Genomic DNA, 22,936 nt, shown 5'->3' with positions numbered 1-22,936 from the left:
AGTAGTCTATCATTTTTTGCATATCAAGAAGATTACGCCCAAGCAGAATTAAATAAAACAAAATAGAATATTTCAAATATTAAATATCATCAATCAAATCAAATAAATAAAGAAAAAAGGGAGCTAAAGAGACATTTAAACCAACATACACTGAGCAGAAAGAGATATGTAGGCAACGAATTAAAATATGGATGAGAGGAGAGGAGAGAGAGGAGAGGAAAGGAAAGAGAGAAGAGAGAGAGTAAGAGAGAAATAAAGAGAGAGGGTGAAAGAAAGAAAGAGGAAGATAGTGAGTATGAGAGAGAAAAGAAGAAAGTGTGCTTAGATATATGTATAATTAATTTAAGTACAATTCAATGACACTTGGTACAACAATTAGATTTGCATATATATATCTAGCAAATTATTAGGAAAATATTCATTGTGAAATAAAGTAATAATTGACAATACCGAAAAAGTTTTTTAAAATGAAAATATCTACATGTTGATCGTGCGCTATTAATTTTCACACACTCACTCCACTGTTGTTTACCGGTGGTCCAGTTTTAACCGCTGACCTTTGAAAACAACATGTCCCTTTTGGAATTAGCCAAGACTATTTTTGGAAAGGAATGAATGTTAGGGAGAGATGTTAGATTGTACGTTTTTTCCTCTTTTTCTCATAGACACGACTTCCTTTTATTAAACAAAACGGACAATGAACCTATAGAAGGTATAACATTATTTTAAACAAGTCTGCAAACCCTTGAAGTTTAGTGTGTAGGAATAAATCGAGCAGAGTTGAAATTTCGCAATTAAAAAATTCCTTGAGGAAAGGCGAAAGTCACGATGACAAGTGAATAAATGTCCTTCAGATGAATTGGACAACATTGCTTATATGGACAACATCGGTGCAGTAATCAAACAAAATATCTCAATTGAATATATAATAATATCTAATCTATGTAATATCTGATAAATAATAAAGAAACGCGTAATTTCTGAAAACTATATTACACCAGTACTGTTTTCGATTTTCAAAAATCCAAATTTTGGATTTTCTCATTACTATATCACCAGCATGAGGTAAAAGTGGAAGTTGGAATAGACGTAGTTTCAAGGGCTTTGGAAAGTTAAAACGCGCTGAAGAAAGGCACAGCTGTCGCCCTGGCAGGACTTTCGGCCATCTCGTTCAGCATCTGTTACCCGAGTGAACCTGAAGGTCCAACCAGTCATACAGCACGTTCGAAAATGCCTTTCGGGCGTTATCCACTTTCGATTAATTACAATAAACGCTTATATTATGTCGTGCCGTTATCTGACCCTTGGGCAATACATCCTCTCATTTTGTTTCTACATTTTATTCGAGTTTTGTCCTTCAATTTGACCACTGAAACGATATTAGTGACAGTGTATGGGATCACGATTTTTTATTTTTGGAAGATAATTAGAAGCACGGAGAGGCATACCTTGAAATTGGAAAGGACAGCCTACACTATTTTTGGCATAATTTCGTCTTTTTCTTAACAAGCACCCCGTATTAACCTATATACTGACTTTAGAAACAGATTGATGAGCTAGGAAGGAGAATGAGAGTGTGTGAGGGGAAGGGAGGGAAGATTGAAAGAGAAGTGTAGATAAGAGAGAAGATAAATATAGGGATTCGATAAGAGATATAAGGTTAATGAGATAGGGAAGGAGGAGAGAGGGAGAGAGAGAGAGAGAGAGATGAAAAGATAATCAGATTGATTAGATAATAGATACAGGGTTAATGAGCTAGCGAAGGAAAAGAGAGAGAGAGAGTGAGTGATGGAGAGGGAAAGAATAGATAAGAGAGAAGATAAATAGAAAAATTCGATAAGAGGTAGTGGGTTAATGAGCTAGAGAAGGAGAAAGAGGATGTTTGGGGGGATGAAGGGAAAAAGACTGAGAGAGAAAAATAGATAAAAGAGAAGATAAATAGAGGAATGCGATAAGACGTAAAGGGTTAACGAGTTAGAGAAGGAGAAAGAGAAAGCAAGAGAGAGAAAGAGAGAGAGAGAGAAAAGGTTTTGTGCAGCGGGAATAAAGACTATGATTTTACTTCTTAACCATCAGGTAGATATTAATTAATTCTTATAAATGTAATGTGCTATCACAAAACTCCAGAAAGTTGATGAGGAAATAACTGCTTTTCCACTTTTCCTTACCGAAAAAATCTCTATTACAATTATCTGTAACTTTTTTTACAACCATTCAAAACCATGACAAAGTTCAAGTAATTAAGGTTTTTAGTTGACATAAAAAAGTCAATGGCACGAGCGGGATTCGAACCCATGACCCCGGCTAGATCCGCCGCTGCTCTACCACCTTAGCTTCGTGACTTCGATCCACTCGGGCACTAACTTCCCATACCAACCCCACCTTTTGAATTTTCCCTCCTTTTTGTCATTTTTCAAATGTCCTGTAATCTATTTGATTCTCGGCGACAAATGAAATGGCCACGGAGAGCTTTAGTCTTAGCTTTAGACTTTTTTATCTCAACTAAAAACCTTAATTAATTGAAAGATATTAATTTGTCAAACGGACCACGAAAACTAGTAAACCATGACAAAGTTTAGCTAGTAAATATAGACATGAATATAATCAATGTCTGAAAAGTCAGATGTGATTACAAAAACATTAAAACATGACATAACAAATTCACAGAAATGATAAATGGTGGAATGAATATGTTGTTCAATCTTTGGAATTACAATAAGTAAATAATAAATAATGAACAATTCCAATTCATTTCGAGAGACATGGTTGTAAATTTCTTCAACCTGAAATGACCTGAGCTTGAAATTCAGATCGTCGAAAACAACTAACTGTGAGTAGGAACTATCTTTTTATAAAGATTCAACAAATTCACTATTAACTATATAAAAATTATTCAAAAAAAGACACATGCAAAAATGAATTAATGGCTCGAATTTTCAATAACTGTTTTGAAGGTAGTGCATTCTACTTTTTGCGAGTCCTATGTTGGCGAGCATAAAACAATTCTTGATTGTGCAGTTCATGCCGAGGGACCCTAAATTCAATGGATAGAATCTCCCGGAACGAATTGTTGTATTCAGAATATTCCATATAAACGAAATCCAAAGCAGAGATTCTTCTGTACTCTAGCGAGTTCTATCCGACCAGATCAGTCATGTTATATGGAAGATCATAACTTTTATGCACATCCGTTTTGAACAACAACAGGCCTCCTTTGAACCCTGTCAACCCTTTTTTCTTTTTTCGAAGCTTTTAACCGCCTTCTTTTGAACAGCGAGGGCGTTCATGAAAGTAAAAATAACCCCTAGGTCACGTCCTCAATGAGATGGCCAGTAAGTACTTATTTTTTTGGCTTTGCCGGCCAGGCACCCGCCACTCCACAAATGTTCTATTTTTATTTTATGTTTATTTGTTTATTATAGTATTGTAATTGAATTAATAATAATTAATATTTTGTACGTAAATAGATATAAATTAATAAATATGATAAAAATGATGCTAAATAATAATTATAATATGATCCATAATCATCCATCAATAATATATTTAATAAATAAACTGCATAACTTAATTATGTGTGTATTAGATACGTTATGTTCATTCCAACCTTTTTTGGAAGGTTTTAAGACACAGTCACGTCAATACCAGAAGGCTTTTAGGTTCTTCTGCAAAAAAGATGGCGGATTTTTAGATCGTCCGCCAGATTTTAACATTTTTTATTTTAACATTACAGTAATAATACATTTACTCATTATATATATAACGTAATTATGTTAGTATTAGGTACGTTAACGTCAGTCCCAACCTTTTTTTTTGAAGATTTTAAGACCTTGCACTTATTTTTATTTAATTTAAGATTATTACACTCACATCAATACCGGAAGGCATTTAGATAGATTCTAGAAGGATTCACAAAAAGGTGGTGGATTTTTAGATCGTCAGCTCAAAATTTTAAGATTTTAATGTAGTCCACAGAAACAGAAACGACTCATATCACTCTTTGAATTCTGAGATTTACGAAAATACGAACTATTTTTGTACAATTTGGCAAAGGAGTGAAGCGTTGATAATTTATTCAAGTGTTATCGCTTTTTTTTATAATCAACCGTTAGCATAATGCAGTCCGAATATGAAAAAAAAGATTTTTATTAATATTAATTTATATCGGTTATACTTGATTGATTGTTTATCATTAAAGCTCTCAGAACTTCGCGTTGATATAGATTGTATTTTGAGAGTTTTAAAGATTTAAAAGGGATTGACTGCCTTTTATTTGTAAATCTACTTTCAACAAGGAAGAAACAATATCTAAATTCTTTGTCCAAGAGATAAGAAGCGTTTCGGTGGAATTAATCCCGTCCGAGAGATTTTCGGATAACGTGCTGAATCTTACGAAAGAAAAATAGTAAATTCGGGATTAAAGATCGATTTGATTGTAACCGAGTTTAGTTTTAGGTGTCCTTTGGCATTTTGTCACGCTTTTGTATCTTCGTTATCTTCTTAAGGCGTAGAAAGTCTTAGGAAATAATAGAATTTGAGACGCTGCGTCGTTTCCCAAAAAGATAATTGTTCAAATCGAAAATTGCTGAGGCCACCGTGTAAAAAGGACCTCGACCACTTCTTTCGAAACCCGTTTCAACGATACTCTTGTAAAAGAGTCGATTATTTAAAAATTGCATTTTACTTAATGTCTAATTAAATAAATTCCACAACGTGAACTACGTTTCCGCTTAGAAATTCCTTAGATTTTTCTTCTTTAAATCTTTAAGTTAATCTAAATTATAGTTTAAACAAGCAAGTTTTGAACAAAAAACTATAATACACATTAATTCATTGATGTTCGTACCTATCGAAACGACGATGTTTTATGTTTACTTCTGATGTTTGACCATCAGTTCAAGGCCGATTGCGAATTTCGTAAAGGCTAAAACGTCTACAAGCCATCATTAATTAATAGAAGCTAAGAGAAAAAGGGATTAAAAGGAAGTCAGAACAAGGAGGTTTAGCACGAAGCATAATCGAAATATACTTATTTAAAATGTGCAACAAAAAATTAGTGTCACGAGCAGGACTCGAACCCCGACCTCCGGCTATACACCGTACCATACAAGTTCCGCTCATGGCACTAATTTTTTATATCAACCACACTTTAAATCAAAATTATAAATCAATTTGGGAAGTTTGATCCGTGAAACTTGTCTCTATAAAAAACTTGAAGTACTATGCTATTAAATTCACTGATCGAGCGGGATTCGAACCCACCATCTTCGGCTAGATACGCCGCTGCTCTACCACTTGAGCTATCGTGACCTCGATCCACTCAGACACCAACTTCCTATCTCAACCCCACCTTTTGAGTTTTCCCTCCTTTTTGCCATTTTTCAAATGTCGTGTAATCGGATTGGATTCTCGGCGACAAATGAAATGGCCACAGAAAACTTTAGTGAAGTATACTTCATTTTAATTCATTAAATTTACTAATTTCGTGGTCCGCCTGACCAATTAATATATTACAATTAATTAAGGTTTTTAGTTGAGATAAAAAAGTCAATGGCACGAGCGGGATTCGAACCCACGATCTTCGGCTAGATACGCCGCTGCCCGGGATCCCGCTCGTGCTATTGACTTTTTTATCTCATCTAAAAACCTTAATTAATTGTAGTACTATGCTATGTACAAAGCGTTTTTAAAAAATTCGGCAGAATCATCAATATCAAATTGTTCCGTGTATTTTAGTATGTTGCAACTAAATTTCAGCTTTCTAAATCAATCTGAAATCCGTGTATTCCATTTATGTAATAAGGTATGTCGTAGGATTGCCGTTTAAGACGTTACGCGTGAGTGTAATTTCCTGGATGTGGCCCTGTCCCCACGTCCAACCCCGATTCACTTTGCCCGCATTTATTTTTCCATTAATCTATTTCAAATTGCCTAGTTAATCCATGTGACGATCGGACAAATTTCGACGAGGTTCACGAACCGGACAAATTATCCTATTCCGCGTGCGTAATTATTAAAGAAACGGTAAAAATTCTTTATTACGCAAGCGTGTTAGTATGTTTTAAATTTGTAAATTGACAAAACGTGAAAAGTTCTTGTTTCTTTTCGACGAAGGGTTGGATTAAAATTACAGGATTAATCACCAGAGCGTAGTTTAATGTTTATTTAAACTATAAAAAAATAACATCTGGCACGATTTTCTTTTTTATGTTCTGGACAAGAAAAGCTATTTAGCAATAGGCTAAGTAATGATAAAACAAAAAAAAACTTTAAAAATTAAAGTTCTTTTGTTTCTAGTACAATATAATAACATTTTAAAGCCATTGTTTTCTTTTTTCCCATATCCTTCTTGATTCATTATAATACATCATAATTATTTTTTATTATTTATCCACTATTTTGCTTGTTATATTCTCTCCTCGTTACCTATAGGCAATCCTGAGGGGAATCATTTTTTTCAGTAATAGATAAGAGTGCTTTTCCTACGGGTACGTGACTCGCAGATGTAATTTGGTGAAAAATTAAGGATAGGTCAGGAATGAATGCGCGTGCAAAGCGACACCGGCATTACTGGAGGATGGCTAATTCCATTGGTAACTTTCTTTCAAAAATGTCCCCGTTGTCGGCCAAACCGGAGACTCGCTTTACTCGCTATTTATCAAAACTGAAAAAAAAAATTTTACTTTCGAAAATTGAATTACCTCTTTCTCGCGTAATGCTTGGGTTGCGATGGGGAATTTGTATGCTTTTGAAGTAAACACCAAACTTGATGCCTGGTAGCGTCTGGACGCCGGTTTTCTAAAGAAACGTTTCATATTTTTTTGTCTAATAGCCAATTTGTACTTAGAGAAAAGTATTGGCGACATGGAGAAAATGCATGTCGCCTGGGGTCGACCCATAAACATCGATGGTAATTAAACATCTCTCTTTTGCACTCTATGCTACCTCGAGACCTCGACCCCAATAAAAACTATAAAGTTAAATTAAAGGTTTGACTAAAATTCCTGTCTTTGTTACAAATAAGTTTTCTTATGACAAAATTCCCTTCATAACCTATTTGCTGTACTAATGTAATGAACTAATCTCGAAATTGAAAAGTCGAAATATGGCTAAAATGGCAGCCCCATGTGATTGATCCGTATCATAAATATATCAGATTTTAATATTTTATTGCTAGGGGGGTCGGTGGCCGGTTGCGTTGATATGGCGCTCATCGCTGTAAGGTAAAGGTCCCGGGTTCGAATCCAGCGGTCCCCCATTCGAACCTGACATACTGAAAAATGGGCTTTTTCAAACCACCGACACCCCAGAGTTCATTACAACTTCATAGTCTTAATACCCTGGTTAAAAAAATATATTTTATTATTTATTTTAATCAATGAATATAAGAACAAATTTATGACCAAAACACGAAGGAAAGTCACAAAAATGAAGCGTCAATTTTATACAAAAAAATTAACTTTAACGGAAAATACAAACGTTGTAAAGCACAGATTTGTTGTAATTTATGAAATAAAAGTAATAATTTCATTATCAGAATGACCAACCATGTTATATGTTATTTTATATATTTAATTATAAATATTGAGTAAACCGATGTAATGATCAATGAAGGCAAAATACTTTAAAGAAAACAAAATTCCTCTCTTTTCGATACAAATTCCGGAAACATGACTGCTTTAGCCATGACAAGATTAAAGATTTAGTTTTTTATTTAAATATACTATTAATAAAAATTACATATTCAAAATATGTAATGCAAATACTGGACATGGCTTGAATTTAATTTTTCATAACTTCATCGTCTCTGTCTTTCTCTCTCTCATTTTACATTCTACCAATCTCATTTTACGTTCCTTATATTTGGTCAAAAATCTTCACGAAAAGACCAAAACATTTTTATAGAAAGTAATTTTTTTTATGTACAATTTCTAAAATAAGAGTTTGAAAACACGTGTGAACCGACTTTTATTCTTTGTCTATTCAAGTTTGAACAAGAAATACAAATTTTTTTCTTTCTTTTATTGTTCAAAAAGCGTAATTTTCTATTGTTTGAAGGACTAGAGGAGGCTCATGAATATCAAATGTAAGAAGATGTACGAGTGGGTGAGCATGTGTGTATGTGCATTTGTGTTCTCTCTCTCTCCCTCTCTCTCTCTCTCTCTCTCTCTCTCAACACACGAACTCTCTATCTATCTATCTATCTATCAATCAATTAATTTATTTATCTCTTTCCTTCGCTCATAAACTCTATCTGTCTTTTATCCACACAATCTCCCTCTCCCTTTTTTTTACCTCTCACTCATTCTCTCGTTAGATGTAAGAGTTGTCCTTGAGAACAAATCTTGCGTGATCAATAAATAAATCGTTCATTCATTCCTTCATGTTCACCTATGTACGTTTTGTCTCTTTCTCTCTATCTCTGTCTCTTATCCAATCACTTTTTCTATATCTTTCGTTTCTTTTTTTTCTCTCTCTACCTCTATTTATCTAACTATCTATTTCTATTCTTTCCCTCGTTTATTGTCCCTCTATCTCTGTCTTTTATCCATTCATTCACCCTCTCTCATTTTTCTACCTCTCTCTAACTCTCTACCTCTATTTATCTACCTATCCATTTCTATTCTTTCCCTTGTTTATTGTCCCTCTATCTCTGTCTTTTATCCATTCACTCACCCTCTCTCATTTGTCTACCTCTCTCTAACTCTCTACCTCTATTTATCTACCTATCCATTTCTATTCTTTCCCTTGTTTATTGTCCCTCTATCTCTGTCTTTTATCCATTCACTCACCCTCTCTCATTTGTCTACCTCTCTCTAACTCTCTACCTCTTTTTATCTATCTAGCTATCTATCTACCTTTTCGTCTTTCCACACTCATTAACCGTCTATTTTTATATCTTATAACACATCACTCTCTATCTCTGTTCTTCCGTCTTCTCACCCTCTCTCATCTTACTATTTATCAATCCTATAGCCTCTGTACATCCGAATTCCTGTTCTCTCTGTTATCCTGTTTTCTCATTCCCTCACTATCTCTTATCTATTATCTCTCTCACTCCCTCTCTCTCTCTCTCCCTCTCTCTCTCTCTCTCTCTCTCTCTCTCTCTCTCTCTCCATCTTTATCTCAATCTCTAACAATCTCTCTCTCTCTCTCTCTCTCCATCTTTATCTCAATCTCTAACAATCTCTCTCTCTCTCTCTCTCTCTCTCTCTCTCTCTCTCTCTCTCCGTCTTTATCTCAATCTCTAACAATCTCTCTCTCTCTCTCTCTCTCTCTCTCTCTCTCTCCTCTATTTATTTATCTATCCGTTTCTATTTAACTACATTTTTTCTTCCCTCGTTAATTATCCCTCTATCTCTCTCTTATCCAAAAACATTTTTCTAGGTCTTTAATTTCTTCTCCCTTTCCCCCCCCTCTATCTCTCTATTTATCTATCTATCCAGTTGTATCTGCCTACCTTTTTTCCTTCTCTCGTTCATTAACCATCCATTTATGTGTTTTATCCACTCATTCCCCTCTATCTTTTTTCTACTTCTCTTTTACTCTTTATCTATCCTATAGTCTCTATATCTGGCAATCTACCTGTTCTCTCATTCCCTCTATCAATATCTCTTATCTAGTCTCGCTCTCACTCTTTCTCCTCTCTCCCTCTCTCTCTCTCTCTCTCTCTCTCTCTCTCTCTCTCTCTCTCTCTCTCTCTCTCTCTGTCTGTCTCACTCTCTATCTCAATCTCTAACAATGTAAATGGTGTTCGTTTAAATTCGATAAAGATTAATTAAATCAATTTAAGTTAGATAAATTTAAAAGACGGAATTGGAACACGTCGTCATGAAAGTGCAAGTAACTTATACGAACATTTTAAACCAATTTTACCAATTCAATCAGTCCATTAAGATTTTTCTTCAAATTTGTACAATGGGTATTTGAGTACCTACCATTATTATTTAACGCACATACATAATTCTACATTACAGTAAATCACTTGGGTTGTTGTTGACATAATAGAAAAATTGAAATCCTAAGTTTCAACCGTATAAGTGAGAATTGCACTTTAGAGTCACGTGTCCTCAAGTTGACCACTATTCCATTATGTTTTGGAAGTGAAAAATACAAATCAGTAGTGACATATATACATAATTAACAAGATGATAAAGTAGCATTCTTTTCAAACAATTTTATCCCAACAATGTTTTAACTAGAACGTGTCAGTACATGAATCAATGTTTTTTTTTTAATGTTCTACTGTACAACTGTACGTTCTCGAGGCCACTTTTTGTAAATCATGGTTCTACCTTTTGTTTTATTATTTTAGTACATTCTTTAACAGCGATATTTGTAATTAAGTGATTAAGATTATCTATTCTATGTTGAATTGTTAATAACGAAAGTAGGTTCGAAATTTTGGGTTGGTATTAATTATGTGATCTATTGTTATCGCGTGTTTGTGGCATGGGGAATTATAAAGGACCCTAGAGGTCTTATTAGCTTGTTTTATTTGCGAATTTTGACCTTACCGTGTTACATTGGGGGTTTCGGGTTCACTGGTATAAGTTTTTTAACCGCACATTGGTAATTTGAGAATTGAATGTCAGTATTTCCTATAGCTGTTTGAAGTCTAGTTTTTAATTTTAATTTGGGGTCTTTATGTATTTCATTACAATCGTTGTTGTTTAGGAATTCTTCAACTTTTGAAATGTATTTTTGGTGTCAATGATAACTATACTATTTCCTTTATCGGCTTTTAAAACAATGTTGTTGTTACTTTGTAACTTTTTATCAATAGACCTAATTGTACGTAAGTATTAACAACAACGTCGACAGAGTTTGTAACTCCTTCAAACTGATGATGAGCGTTTAATGCTCGAAATCCGGATCGTTTTAACAGTAAATCGGTGAGTAGAACCATCATCTACAAAAAGTGAATCTACCACTCACCCCACCTTCATCATTTCTTTGTTCTTGTGGCCTGTTAACTTTTGCTGATCGTTAAGTTTTGCATAATACGGTCATGTAATAAAAAAGAAGAAATTAGTAGGCCGAAAATTACACACTGCCCAATATAGGCCAAAAAATCGTATTCTTTAAAAAATTATTAAATATATATTTTGTTCCGTATAAATTGTTTATTTTTATTATTAATTTTTGCGTTTTCTTCTTTTTATAAAATGTTTTGAGTTTAGAAAAATAAATCTTAAATTTCGTACGAGGTCACAGCGAAAACTGCTTCATGTTCAGACTGGTTTGTTGCGACATGAACATACGCACAGTCGAACCAAAACCTGTTAGGATTAGTCACATTTCAGATTATTTGTCCCTTTTGGGTTAAAAAAATTCAATTAAGTACATAGTACGTTAAAAACTTATTTCAAAAAGACGAGGAACGAGTTTAGTTTCTAAGGCTGCCCTAATGTATTACCTTATAAATGCGGCCCACCGGCATTCCGATGCTTTACACCCACACCTACCCCAAAGGCGATAAGTTGGTATAATAAAATTTAGACGTGCAGAAAATGTCGATTAACGTGAATGATTTTAAGTAGCTTGGTACAGGTGGAAATAAAAATTTGCCAGGGCTGACCGGGTAAAATTGTACGATTTTAAAATTATACAAAGGTCGTTTATTTACCTGAAACGGACCAATCTGATGTCTCCAGCATAGAAAACTCGAGCTGGAAGTGTTCGGAATCTGCCATGACGGCGACTTCTGGAGGTACGAACGGACCGGGCACAACCACTGCACTGAGGACGACTGCGAAATGATAGCGGCTTCTCCTCCCACCACGTGACCGTGCACCGGCCTTTCTTCCTCTCAACCCTTTGAGAAATGTGTAAACACGGGGGAACGTAAACATTTGGCCGTACTTTCATTTTGACGGACTTTTATTGGTAGAAATTAAACTGTTGGACTGATCTGACTGGTAAAAAATCAACGGGGAATCATCAGGTCAAACGAGGACATACAGGCAGCAACAGAGAACCTATTTTACATTAACTTTAACAACTTTGTTCCTCGTTCTTCCTTCATTATAAAATTATAAATCACATTAACAAAAAAATTTTTTTTTCAAAGTTTTACATTTTATTTTATGGAATTTATTTCATTCATTTATACAATTTTTCAATATAAATAAATTAAAAGCTTTCATAATTCTTCGAGAAAGTTAATTTCTTTTTAAATGATTTACCTGCAAGAGAATGAAACTTCAGACTTCAGTTTACACCGACTCGATACTCCACTCTCTCCCAGTCTCTCATTCTATCACTCTCTCTCTCTCTCTCTTCCTCTCTCTCACTCTCTCTCTCTCTCTCTCTCTCTCTCTCTCTCTCTCTCTCTCTCTCTCTCTCTCTCTCTCTCTCTCTCTCTCTCTCTCTTTCTATCTTATCTATCTCTACATATATTTAATTATTTCACAAGGTCTTCTAAGTTAGCTGGTTTCTTATATGTACTCCAGTTTTTGACATTTCCGCCTTTTAAGTGAGGAACTGAGGAAGAAAGGTGTGTGGGTTTGTTTGTTTGTGTGTGGTGTCTGTGTGTGTGTGTGTGTGTGTGTGTGTGTGTGTGTGTGTGTGTGTGTGTGTGTGTGTGTGTGTGTGTGTGTGTGTGTAAACAAGGGAGAGGTAGAGCAATATAGTGTAGGGATAGAAAAATGGAAAGGGTAAGTTCGAAAACTCACGAATAATCTGGATCTGTATAGTCTTTGATCTGGCGAATAAAAAAAATGGTCCATTCAGCTAACACTTAAAAAAGTAAATTCGAAAAGACAGGGAGTCTTACAAATGTAGAATAGAGAAAGAGATTGAGTGAGAGAGAGAAGAGAAAGAGATTGAGAGAGAGAAGAGAAAGAGATTGAGTGAGAGAGAGAAGAGAAAGAGAGAGTGAGAGAGAGAAGAGAAAGAGAGAGTGAGAGAGAGAAGAGAAAGAGAGAGTGAGAGAGAGAAGAGAAAGAGAGAGTGAGAGAGACATTTTTAGTATAAATAAACATAAAAATTAATGTGTGGTGTTTAGTGACCGTTAGCTAATGATTATTTGGAGATCGTGGCACTCTCAAAACGACACACAAGAATGACCAAGCTACGCAGAAACACTTTGAGCCCTGAAGATGATCTTAATAAAGATCGAAACGTTGGCACGACAAAGAAAACGTTTTTCTAAAACCTACGTCATACCAGACCGCATCTCACGATCTCCAAATAATTATAAAAATTAATAGATTCATATATAGAGAGACAAGTAGAAAAGTAAAACACGGTACTGACCCCTACAAATAATTGTACAGATAAGCACAAAATAAATAAAATGAAGAAAAACAATGCATATCTGTGCATGTATATGTGTCTGCTGTTGTATGCGCGTGCGTGCTTGTTTGCTGAAATGTATAATATTAATAATACATTATTAACGTGCGGACCAAACTAAAACAATCTATTTGTTTTTACTCACAGTTACCTTCGTTATTTCTATGAAAAATCTATTGTACATGTCAATGTAATTATTTTTCTATTTATCTACCACCACCTTCTCTCCTCTCTCTCTCTTTCTCTCTCAAAAATGTACACACTGTTTTTATAATTTATTATTTCCTAAATCTATAAAACTTTATAGTAACTCACTCAATGTTGTAAAATCATGTAAACCAAAACATATTTATAAGATCCTTCTAAAAGCTTTCATTATATTATGTTCAATCATACTTTGTACAACATCAATAATATTAAATATATATGTAGAGAGAAAAAGAAAATTATATTTGTATTATTCGCGTTTTGTATTTTCGCTCAAGTAAACTGTCTTTGAATGCTCGTTAAATGGGCCAGAAGACCTACTTTTGCTAGGTGTTTTAAATAAAATGTTCAAATCAATTCAATTCTCCCTCTCTCTCTCTCTCTCTCTCCCTCCCTCCCTCTCTCTCTCTCCCCCTCTCACTCTGTCTCTGTCTGTCTGTCTCTCTCTCTCTCTCTCACTGTCTCTCTCTCTCCCTCTCTCTCTCTCTCTCTCTCTTTGTCTCTCTCTGTCTCTGTCTGTCTGTCTCTGTCGGTCTGTTTGTCTGTCTCTGTCTGAAGCCAATATTTGAGGCTTAGAAAGTTTAAAATTTTCAACACTCAAGTTCACTTTATTACCCTACGAAAATAACGATAATTGATTGGTGTTTTATTATTACTTTGTCTCTCTTTTATTTTTCTAATAAACAGTTTGAGAAGTGATAAGATTATCACTTTATATGTGTTATCGAAGGAAAACGAAGTTTTTCTTGGGGACAATCCGTTACGATGAACCGCTCCCTAATACCAAACCGGTAGAATTTATCAATCAGAAAATCTAAAAAGGTCAATTAGATTCTCTTATTAAATAAGATAAATGCATCTATAAAAAAGATCGTTAACCTTCAGAAATCTTAAGACATTTGACGATAAGACGGATGCTTGAAAAGTTGTTGACAACGCTCAACTTCTCCCAAGATGGTTATTGGTATTAACCTAAGTCCACGTTGTAATTACTTAATTAATTCAGCCTTAGCAGGGTAGGGAAAAACTATCATCCGGAGTTGAGACTAATGAGAGAAATATGTAAATATTCGTGAGAAATTGTGAGGAATATTCATCGGGGGAAAGGATTTCGATCCAACTTGGGTCTCTGAGACGTTTCTGCAGTTCTAAATAAATAGAAAAAGTGGTTTGTCGCGTTAGAAAATTTCCAATAATTATTATACTAATTAATACCTTATAAATAATTTATAATAATTAATTTATTGTTAGTGTTATTTTATTTTCAACATAGACAAAGATTTCTTACCCACACGACTACTTTCGTTACCAGTAACAAAAATTGAACATTAGTATTAAAAATAATAGAAATAATAAAGAAACGAATAAAAATAAAATAAACCAATAAATATACAATATAAATAGAGTATAGTAATTATTTTAGAGAAAGTAAATTTAACTAATTAATACATATTATATATTCAATATGCAAAATGTAATGAACAAAATAAATCTACACATACTTCATAAACTTGTATAAAAAATGAATAAATGTGAAAAAAATAATTGAAAAAAAATGTTCTAAAAAAAGAGCACTTGTAAAAGTAGTTTTTATGGTAATGGTAAAGATTCGTAATAACAGCCCCTGATAAGAATATAAATAAAGCAATCTAAGACTCTAAGCTCATGCTTTCAAAGATAAGTTAAATTATTGAAAAGATTCTATTGACGGTTAATCATTTGTAAAATCCACTTTCTAACTGAAATTTATAAACTTTTAAAAACAGTTGAAATCTTGAATCTGGAAAACATTGGATATGAAAGCTTTTGGGAAGTTACTTTGAAAGATAACACTTTTAAAAAGTACCGATTATTTTGGTCTGCACATGCTGACTCGGTTGATATATCAGATGTTTCGGCATTAAAATGAATTTCTAACTGAAGATGAACACAAATTACCCGACACTTAGATGGCGAAACGCGTCTGATAGACCAACCCTGCGAAGAAGCTTCGACACAGAAATTTCACAATTTAATTCATCTTTTAATGAGCTTTGTAAAAAATATCTTTTAAAGAGTAAATGATTGGAAAACCTGCTTTAATGTTTTTAAATATTAATGCGTGGAAAACTTTTGTTCTATATTCGGGGATTATGAAAAATGCTTTAAAAGTTACAGTTTGGGAGGTGGAACAAAGCTCAACAAAAAGTAGCTACCAAACATTAGGCAGCATACAAAGACTAGCAAACCTATGTATCACAGGGACAATGAGAACAACCCCTACAAATAGAAACTTTGCTAAACCTACCTCCATTGGAAATATTCATACAAGGAGAGGCTAGGAAAAGCTCACTTAGGCTTCAGAAACAATTAAATTGGAAAGAACTAAGCAAATCGGGCATACAACCATAATCAACAAAATCAGACACCCATTATTAGAAATGGGGACTGATTATATGATCCCGGAAACAATCTTCACAACTTCCTATAAAGTCTAAATGGACTATAAAGGACAGGAAGAACACAGGAGAGCATCAGATACAATGATATGGTACACAGATGGCTCCAAAACAAACGAAGGAACCGGATCAGGCGTTTTCTGTACAAGCCCAAAACATGAGCAATCAAACTCATTAGGGAAGTATACTTTGGTCTTTCAAGCAGAAATACATGTCATCAATGCTTGTGCCCTGGAAAATCTTAAAAGAGGTTACACTGACAAAAAAATCCTCATAAGATCAGACAGCCAAGCAGCTCTTAAAGCATTAGCATGTAAAAGAATCACATCAAAACTAGTCAGTGAATGCGTCCAAAATCTCCAAAACCTGTGGAAACACAACAACTTGATGATATCTTGGGTGCCAGGGGAATTTTGGGTAACGACAAAGCAGACAGTCTGGCTAGAGGTGGATCTGCAAGACCATACATAGACCCCGAACCTATACTTGGGATAACAAAAACAAATATAAAATCCTCCATCGCAGAATGGTTCCAAACAAAACAAAAGGAGAAGTGGATAAACTCTAGCAGTGCTAGACATAGTAAACTTATGATGAAACAACCCTCACCGAGACTGGCAAAAACACTGCTGCAATTGGAGAGGGCCAAACTCAGAGGAGTGTTAGGACTACTAACCGGTCACTGGTATCTGAGAAAACATCTACACAACATGGGTATATACCACGATGATCCCATTTGCAGATTATGTAATGAGGAGGAAGAAACAGCCACTCATATGATCTTCGAATGCGGAGCAACAGCTCCATGGAGATTTAACCTAACGTACGGAAAAAACTTAGGGAATCAAATTGCAGCAGCGACAGTCAATGACCTGATACTTCTAAGAAGAAGGATTGAGTCTATTGCACTGAACTAAGATACTAGGAAGGTACAATAAGCCAGAAGGATGCAGTTCCTGGGGAGTACAAACCCCCGCTTCCTAGCATCCTTTTTCGCCATACCATACAGTTTGGGAAAAATTGATTAAATTTTTGAGGTTTCATTAAAAATTAATGTATGGAAAAACGCGTTTAAAAGTGAAACTTTTAAGAATAATTCTTTAAAGCTTAAGAGTAGGAGTTTAAAAATTAAAATCTTGGTAAAAGTTCATTTAAATGTAAATGTGTAAAAAAAGTTTACTTGAAAGTTACATTTGATTGATATATTATTTTTGGTTAAAGTATTGGAAAAGTGGGTTAAAAGTTCTGTGTAAGTTGCTTTAAAAGTTAAATTGGTAAAAAAAATTTTTGAAAAAAAAATTCCTTTAAAGTTTAAAGTGCAGAGAGTTCAAACGTTAACACTTCAAAAAGTTTATTTAAATGAAAATGCGTAGAAAAAGTCTGTTCAAAAGTTAAACTTTTGAAGTATTGCTTTAGAGATTGAAGTGTTGGAAAAGATGGTTAAAAGTTATAAGGAAGTTGCTTTAAAAGTTAAATTCTTTCAAAAATTGCTTTAAATTTAAATCTGGTGGTTTGTTTAAAAGTGCATAAAAAGTTTTCATACTTAAAATGTTTGAAAATTTAGTTTAAAAGCTAAAGTCTTTAGAAATGTAATTAAGAAGTTGAGCTTTTGTATTTATTTGAGACGTTAAAGTCGTTAGAAAAATTTCTTTAAACGTTAATAATTTCTTCAAAACACATCAACCTAATTACGAACTAAAAGTTCTTTTAAGTTTAATTAAAGCTGAAATGCGTTGAAAACATTAGTTAAAAATGGTGCTTTTGAAAAAATTGCCTTAAAGTTTAAAATATCAGGAAAGTAGTTTTAAAATTTAATATGTTGAAAAAGTTTATTCAAAAGCTGTTTTTAAAAAATTATTTTAAAGTTTAAATTGTTGTTGGACAATATAACGTATGAAAAATGAGATTAAGATGTTGAACTTTTGCGAAGTTATGCTTGAATCATTTATAAATGTAAATATGCTGAAAAAGTTTGTTTATTGTTCAAACTCTGAGTTTATGCAAAAAAATTAATTTAAAATATTGTGAAAGTTGAAAAAAAGTTTAGGCCTAAAAGCTTTAATTTTAAGTATGGTGAAAAAGTTGGTTCGAAAGGCGGTTTAAAAAGTTATCCGGAGGTTGATTTAATAGTTAAAAATTTGAAAAACAGTGATTTTGATGTTAATATGTTGAACAAGTTGAAGAAAAGGCGATCTCATAAAAACAGTGGTTTTAAAAGATAACAATTTGAAAAGGTACCTTAAAAGTCTAGCTTTTGTACAATTTTGCTTTATTGTAAGACTGTAGAAAGGTTTCTTTAAAAGTAAGAAAAATTAAAAAGTCATCTTAAGGTACTTTTAACCTTTTAAAAAAGTTAAATTAAAAGTTATTTCAAAGTTAAACCTTAAAACTTCAAAGTTATTACAATAAGCAAAAATAACAGACAACTTTTGGTAAACTTGATATCAACTCAAACCCCCAAATGATTCTGATTTATGGGCTAAAACGTTATGTTTATGTTTTATAAATTAAATTTTTGTATATAAAAAAAAGCTACTAGTTAACGAGCCATATTTTGAAATAAATAATTTTAAAATATATTGTTTAAGAGCCAAATAACTTTAAATGTATTCTTTAAAAGATTTTTGTGAACATTTATCAACACTGATTACAACTTTAAAAGGAAATAATTTATACAACATTGTTCAAATAAGGCGAAGTGAGAAGATAGTAATAGTTGAGCTGTGTAGCATGCGGGTTGTTGACATTCATAAAACGAGTAAAACAGCGAGATCGGGCGGATCATCAAGTACCGCCAACACTCATGGAACTTCACAAGCACTTTACAATTTCTGAGTCATCGAGAAGAATTCATGCACACTCGAGGATATCCTGACCAAAAACTTTAGCAATAAAAAAATTCACCTACTACGAGAGGTTAACGATAATTGCAAAACGCCTAGGGCTGGTGATTAATTATCCTAGTAAATTGTGTGCCACTCTAATTTCACTTCGTTTGTAATTAATATAATGAGATAATTGAATATCGACGGGGAAAGTCCTTTTTGGGAGAGAACGTCCGAGGAAGAAGAACGGCTTAGATTTCTTTGGGCCTGTAAGCTATCCGACCACACCCACTCTAAATTATCAAAGCTCATCTGTACAACGAGAGAGAACGAAACTAATTGACCAGAACAATAAATAAAGGTCAACAACGTTTATTGACTGCACGTTCATAATCATCGCTGGCGATTTTTTATTGACTCTAATCTATATAGAATTTAGATTTTTTCTGATTATTTTCTTAGACCTTTCTCTATATTTTGGTTAATTTGAAAATGTTGTATACATTTTACGTTTGTTCTATTACTGGTTGTTTATGAATTAAATAACCGGCGAAACGAATTAACTTTTAAAAAAAGGAAAGTAATGATATTTGGATTCGGACGCGTTTTGGCTTATCGCTATCTTCAATGAGAGCCGGCCAGCCGGTTGTTGAACTTTTATAATGTCTTTCACACGCTTCAAAGCGAGACTTGTCGACCTCATATGGTCAATTTTTATAAAGCCACTTCTTCTCGCTTTAAACGAACGTTTAATTGACAAGAAGAGTAACATTTTCTTCTCACGCCGACGTCCGATACGTTACCCTTTAATTCAGAATCACACTGACGGAATACATTATTCCATTTTATTTTACACTTAATTGATTTTTACGATTCCGAGAGCACAATAACCCTCTGGGCCATGAGATTCTGACTCTAATTGGGAGACGAAAACAGCGAAAAACGTACAACTTTCCCTTGTTACAATGCACTTTAATTGTTTATTATGTACAATTATAATATAAAATATTGTACAATTTTGGTACAAAATAATTGTGAGATTTCTTCTTGGGGGTCTGCGTGGAATTGAACGTCTAGTTTGGTCCGTTCTAATTTTTCCGTTTTCGTCGATGTATTGGTCTGTCAGATGCGTTCGGCATTTCGCCATTTTCAGTGCTGATTCTAAGTACATGAAGTCGCATCGATTGAGAAGCAAAACTAAAAGGAAAAATTTCTGTATATATTACAATAGACATACTATTTATGTAACAAGACGTCAAATTTTGTTTGTGGTATATATTTGCCAGACGTCCAACTCGCCTCAACATGAAACATAAGCTTAGATTTCTCCTTTTTGAACTTCGGGATGACGAACTTGTATTATAGTCGTTTTCAACCACTTTCTTCGCCATGTTGGTGGCTTCTCGCCATCTTCAATTCTGCATCTATGTATGTAATGTTTCATAGATTAAGATGCAGAACGATAAAGAAATTTTATAACGAAATATATATCTATATAATATCTATAAGAAATTATTATCTATTATAACAAATATTATTATCTATTATAATAAATATATTCTTTACTGCAAGAAGACGATGTCAAATTTGATTGGTGTCTCGTCAAAAAATGCCGCATTTTGCTGGTGACTCGATCATCTTCAGTGCTACGTTTATATACGTATATTTGCATAGATTGATATGTAGGGCCAGAAGAAATGGGAAGAAAAGCCTTTATATCTTTTATAATAAATATATTATTTACTGGAAAACGATGTCAAATTTGGTCGGTAACACGGCAAAAATGCCGCTTTTGCTGATGTCTCGTCAATATTTGTCGGACGTACTAATGTGGATATTAACACAAAAAATAAACTATTTTCTTCTTTAGATGTGCGAGGTGATGGACTTGTAGTTTGGTCGGTTTTATTTTCATCGGTGTATTTTCCTGTCAGACGTTTCTCGCCATCTTCAGTGTTCCTTCTGTGAACATGAAGTTACTTCGATTGACAACGACCGACCAGGGCTGATTTCTGCTCTCAAATCGACCTAGTAAATATTAATTTCAAGTAAATGAGTATTTAGCACAATGGCATATTTCATTGGGAAAAACGCCGCATTTTGCTGATATTTCGCCAATAATGCCTCATCAACAGAAAAAATAAATTGTGAGCTTTCCTCTTGAGTTCTGCGAGGTGATGGACCTTTAATCGTTTCCGATCATCCCCGTCTACATATCCTCTCTCTTCCGGCATGATGATTGACGATACGATCGAGTACGGACCAGTATGATCGCAAACGGGCAAACACCATTTACAACCTATGTTAATATGACCTTATAAAAACATAAACTGACAGGTCTGGCAGCCGTGTGGGTCTAAATTGTCTGCAATGAACCCGTGCAATAAAACGCTGATATTTTAATTTGCGTTGAAATGCGTTTGCCTCTTTCACCAGGGAATCATTGAAGTTATATTTTTATTGCGCTTCCTCTTTTAGGTGAAAACGATCCTTTCTACATAAAGATGAGTCGCGGGGTCAACCATGCTAAGTTGTAGGGGAAACATAGCCATCGGATACGAGTTTTTGTAATGATATTACACGAATCACGCTGATTTCAGCTGGTGCCGCCTTATATCCCCGGTCCTATTTCCAATTTTCCACGGTCTCATGCCTTTCGATTTTGACAACTTTGCGGGTTCTTGATATTTATATGTAGTTACCTTTTTATTCGAAATTACTTCATGGTTTAAATCCCACGGTACGAAAATATAGTAGTTTTCAATTTGTAAAAATATTGAATGCATTCTATTCATCCTATACTTATATTAAAAAGAGATATGTATAGCATATATGCGTGTAAAAAGATTAGTTTAGACATGATTACTAAAGGAATAGCAGAATAAAAAAGCCACACTCTCTCTCACTCTCTCTCTCTCTCTTTCTCTCTGTCTCTCTGTCTGTCTCTCTCTCTCTCTCTCTCTGCCTCTCTCTGTCTCTCTCTATCACTCTCTCTCTGTCTCTCTCTCTCACTCTCTCTCTCTGTCATTCTCTCTCTGTCTCTCTCTCTCTCTGTCTCTCTCTGTCTGTCTCTCTCTCTCTCTCTCTCTCTCTCTCTCTCTCTCTCTCTCTCCCTCTCGCTATTTCCATTTATTTCCGTCAGTTTCACTGTCTTTTCGAACTTTCTAATTGAACACTGCTCTATTTTTTATATCTTCTTTCTTTTTATCTCGTCCACTCTTTGTATTTACTTTTTTCTTTCCCCCGAACATACTTTTTCTATTTTTATTTTTTCTGCTTTATTATTGGCTCTATTGATTCTTTCTTCTTTCTTTTTCCTCTGTCTCAACTGACTGTTTCTTTCTTTTAATATACATTTTTCCTCTCACGAAGACCCAATTGTCTTTTGTAAGCAGGCTCCAATTATAAGCCCTTCTGAACACTATTTCCGTGTTTTTTCCTTTTTGGTGTTTCTAGATCTAAGTTTATCGTGACGAATTCCCTTACGTACGTCTTCTCTTTCTAATTAACCTGTGAATAATCGATTCCTGATTGCGGTTGTTCCAGTACATTTGTATTTTTTGCCCTTTGATGACCACAGGACAATTCCATTTAAGTCTTACCTTCACATCCCAGCATGTTATCATTACCACATCTTACCTTTACGTGTCTTTTCCATTGAAAAACTACCTTACATCTCTCCGCTATTGTATAAAATTCTACTAATTACTAAAATTTTACTACTACTTCTACCAATGGCAATCAAGGTTTCAGAACGTAAGTTGTGTATAAACCCCACGACGTCGTGGTTTTTGTGTACTGGCTTGTCCTTATAACTTTCAGGGTAGATCCTTTGAAGACTTTTTTTTAATCCTTTTCTGTAGATTAATCATTTTCCTTGATATATCTTTTTTGTGCAATTTGGATACCAGTCATTATTAATCTGTTGTTTCTAATCAAGTAATCGGTGTTTTGTGTGAAATTTATTCTTTGATTCTAAATCCCAAAGAAGGAAATGCATGTTATTGCAAGCCTCCTGTTTGCTAAATAACGAGATCGGACACCGTTTTCTCGTTTTAAAGCGGCGGGATTTTCAGCAAAGGCGGCCCTTTCTCCTCCCATTCTCCTTTCACGAAACCCATCGATCGGACTGTCGGGGCTGATGAAGATGAGGACGGTTCTCCTTAA

At 34.1% G+C, this 22,936-nt stretch overlaps 1 protein-coding gene across 2 annotated transcripts in view; it reads right to left on the bottom strand.

Annotated features, from left to right (window-relative positions):
* LOC106669410 (cerebellar degeneration-related protein 2) overlaps nucleotides 1–22,936 on the bottom strand; it is a 93,013-nt gene that overhangs the window by 47,762 nt on the left and 22,315 nt on the right. Inside the window, exon 1 of one of the 2 annotated variants that reach the window (XM_024225345.1) lies at nucleotides 11,630–11,870. The exons of the other annotated variant lie outside the window; for it this stretch is intronic. Within the exon in view, the coding sequence (XP_024081113.1) occupies nucleotides 11,630–11,855 (226 nt within the window). The 5' untranslated portion in view covers nucleotides 11,856–11,870. Of the gene's footprint in view, nucleotides 1–11,629; nucleotides 11,871–22,936 lie in introns of those variants that run through there. 2 annotated transcript variants of the gene reach the window in all.

This window comes from Cimex lectularius, unplaced genomic scaffold (genome assembly GCF_000648675.2).
Source record: "Cimex lectularius strain Harlan isolate CLEC.00 unplaced genomic scaffold, Clec_2.1 scaffold11, whole genome shotgun sequence".
Lineage (NCBI taxonomy): Eukaryota > Metazoa > Arthropoda > Insecta > Hemiptera > Cimicidae > Cimex > Cimex lectularius.
Note: the sequence above shows the minus strand (reverse complement) of the source record. Positions and strands in the feature narration are given on the sequence as shown.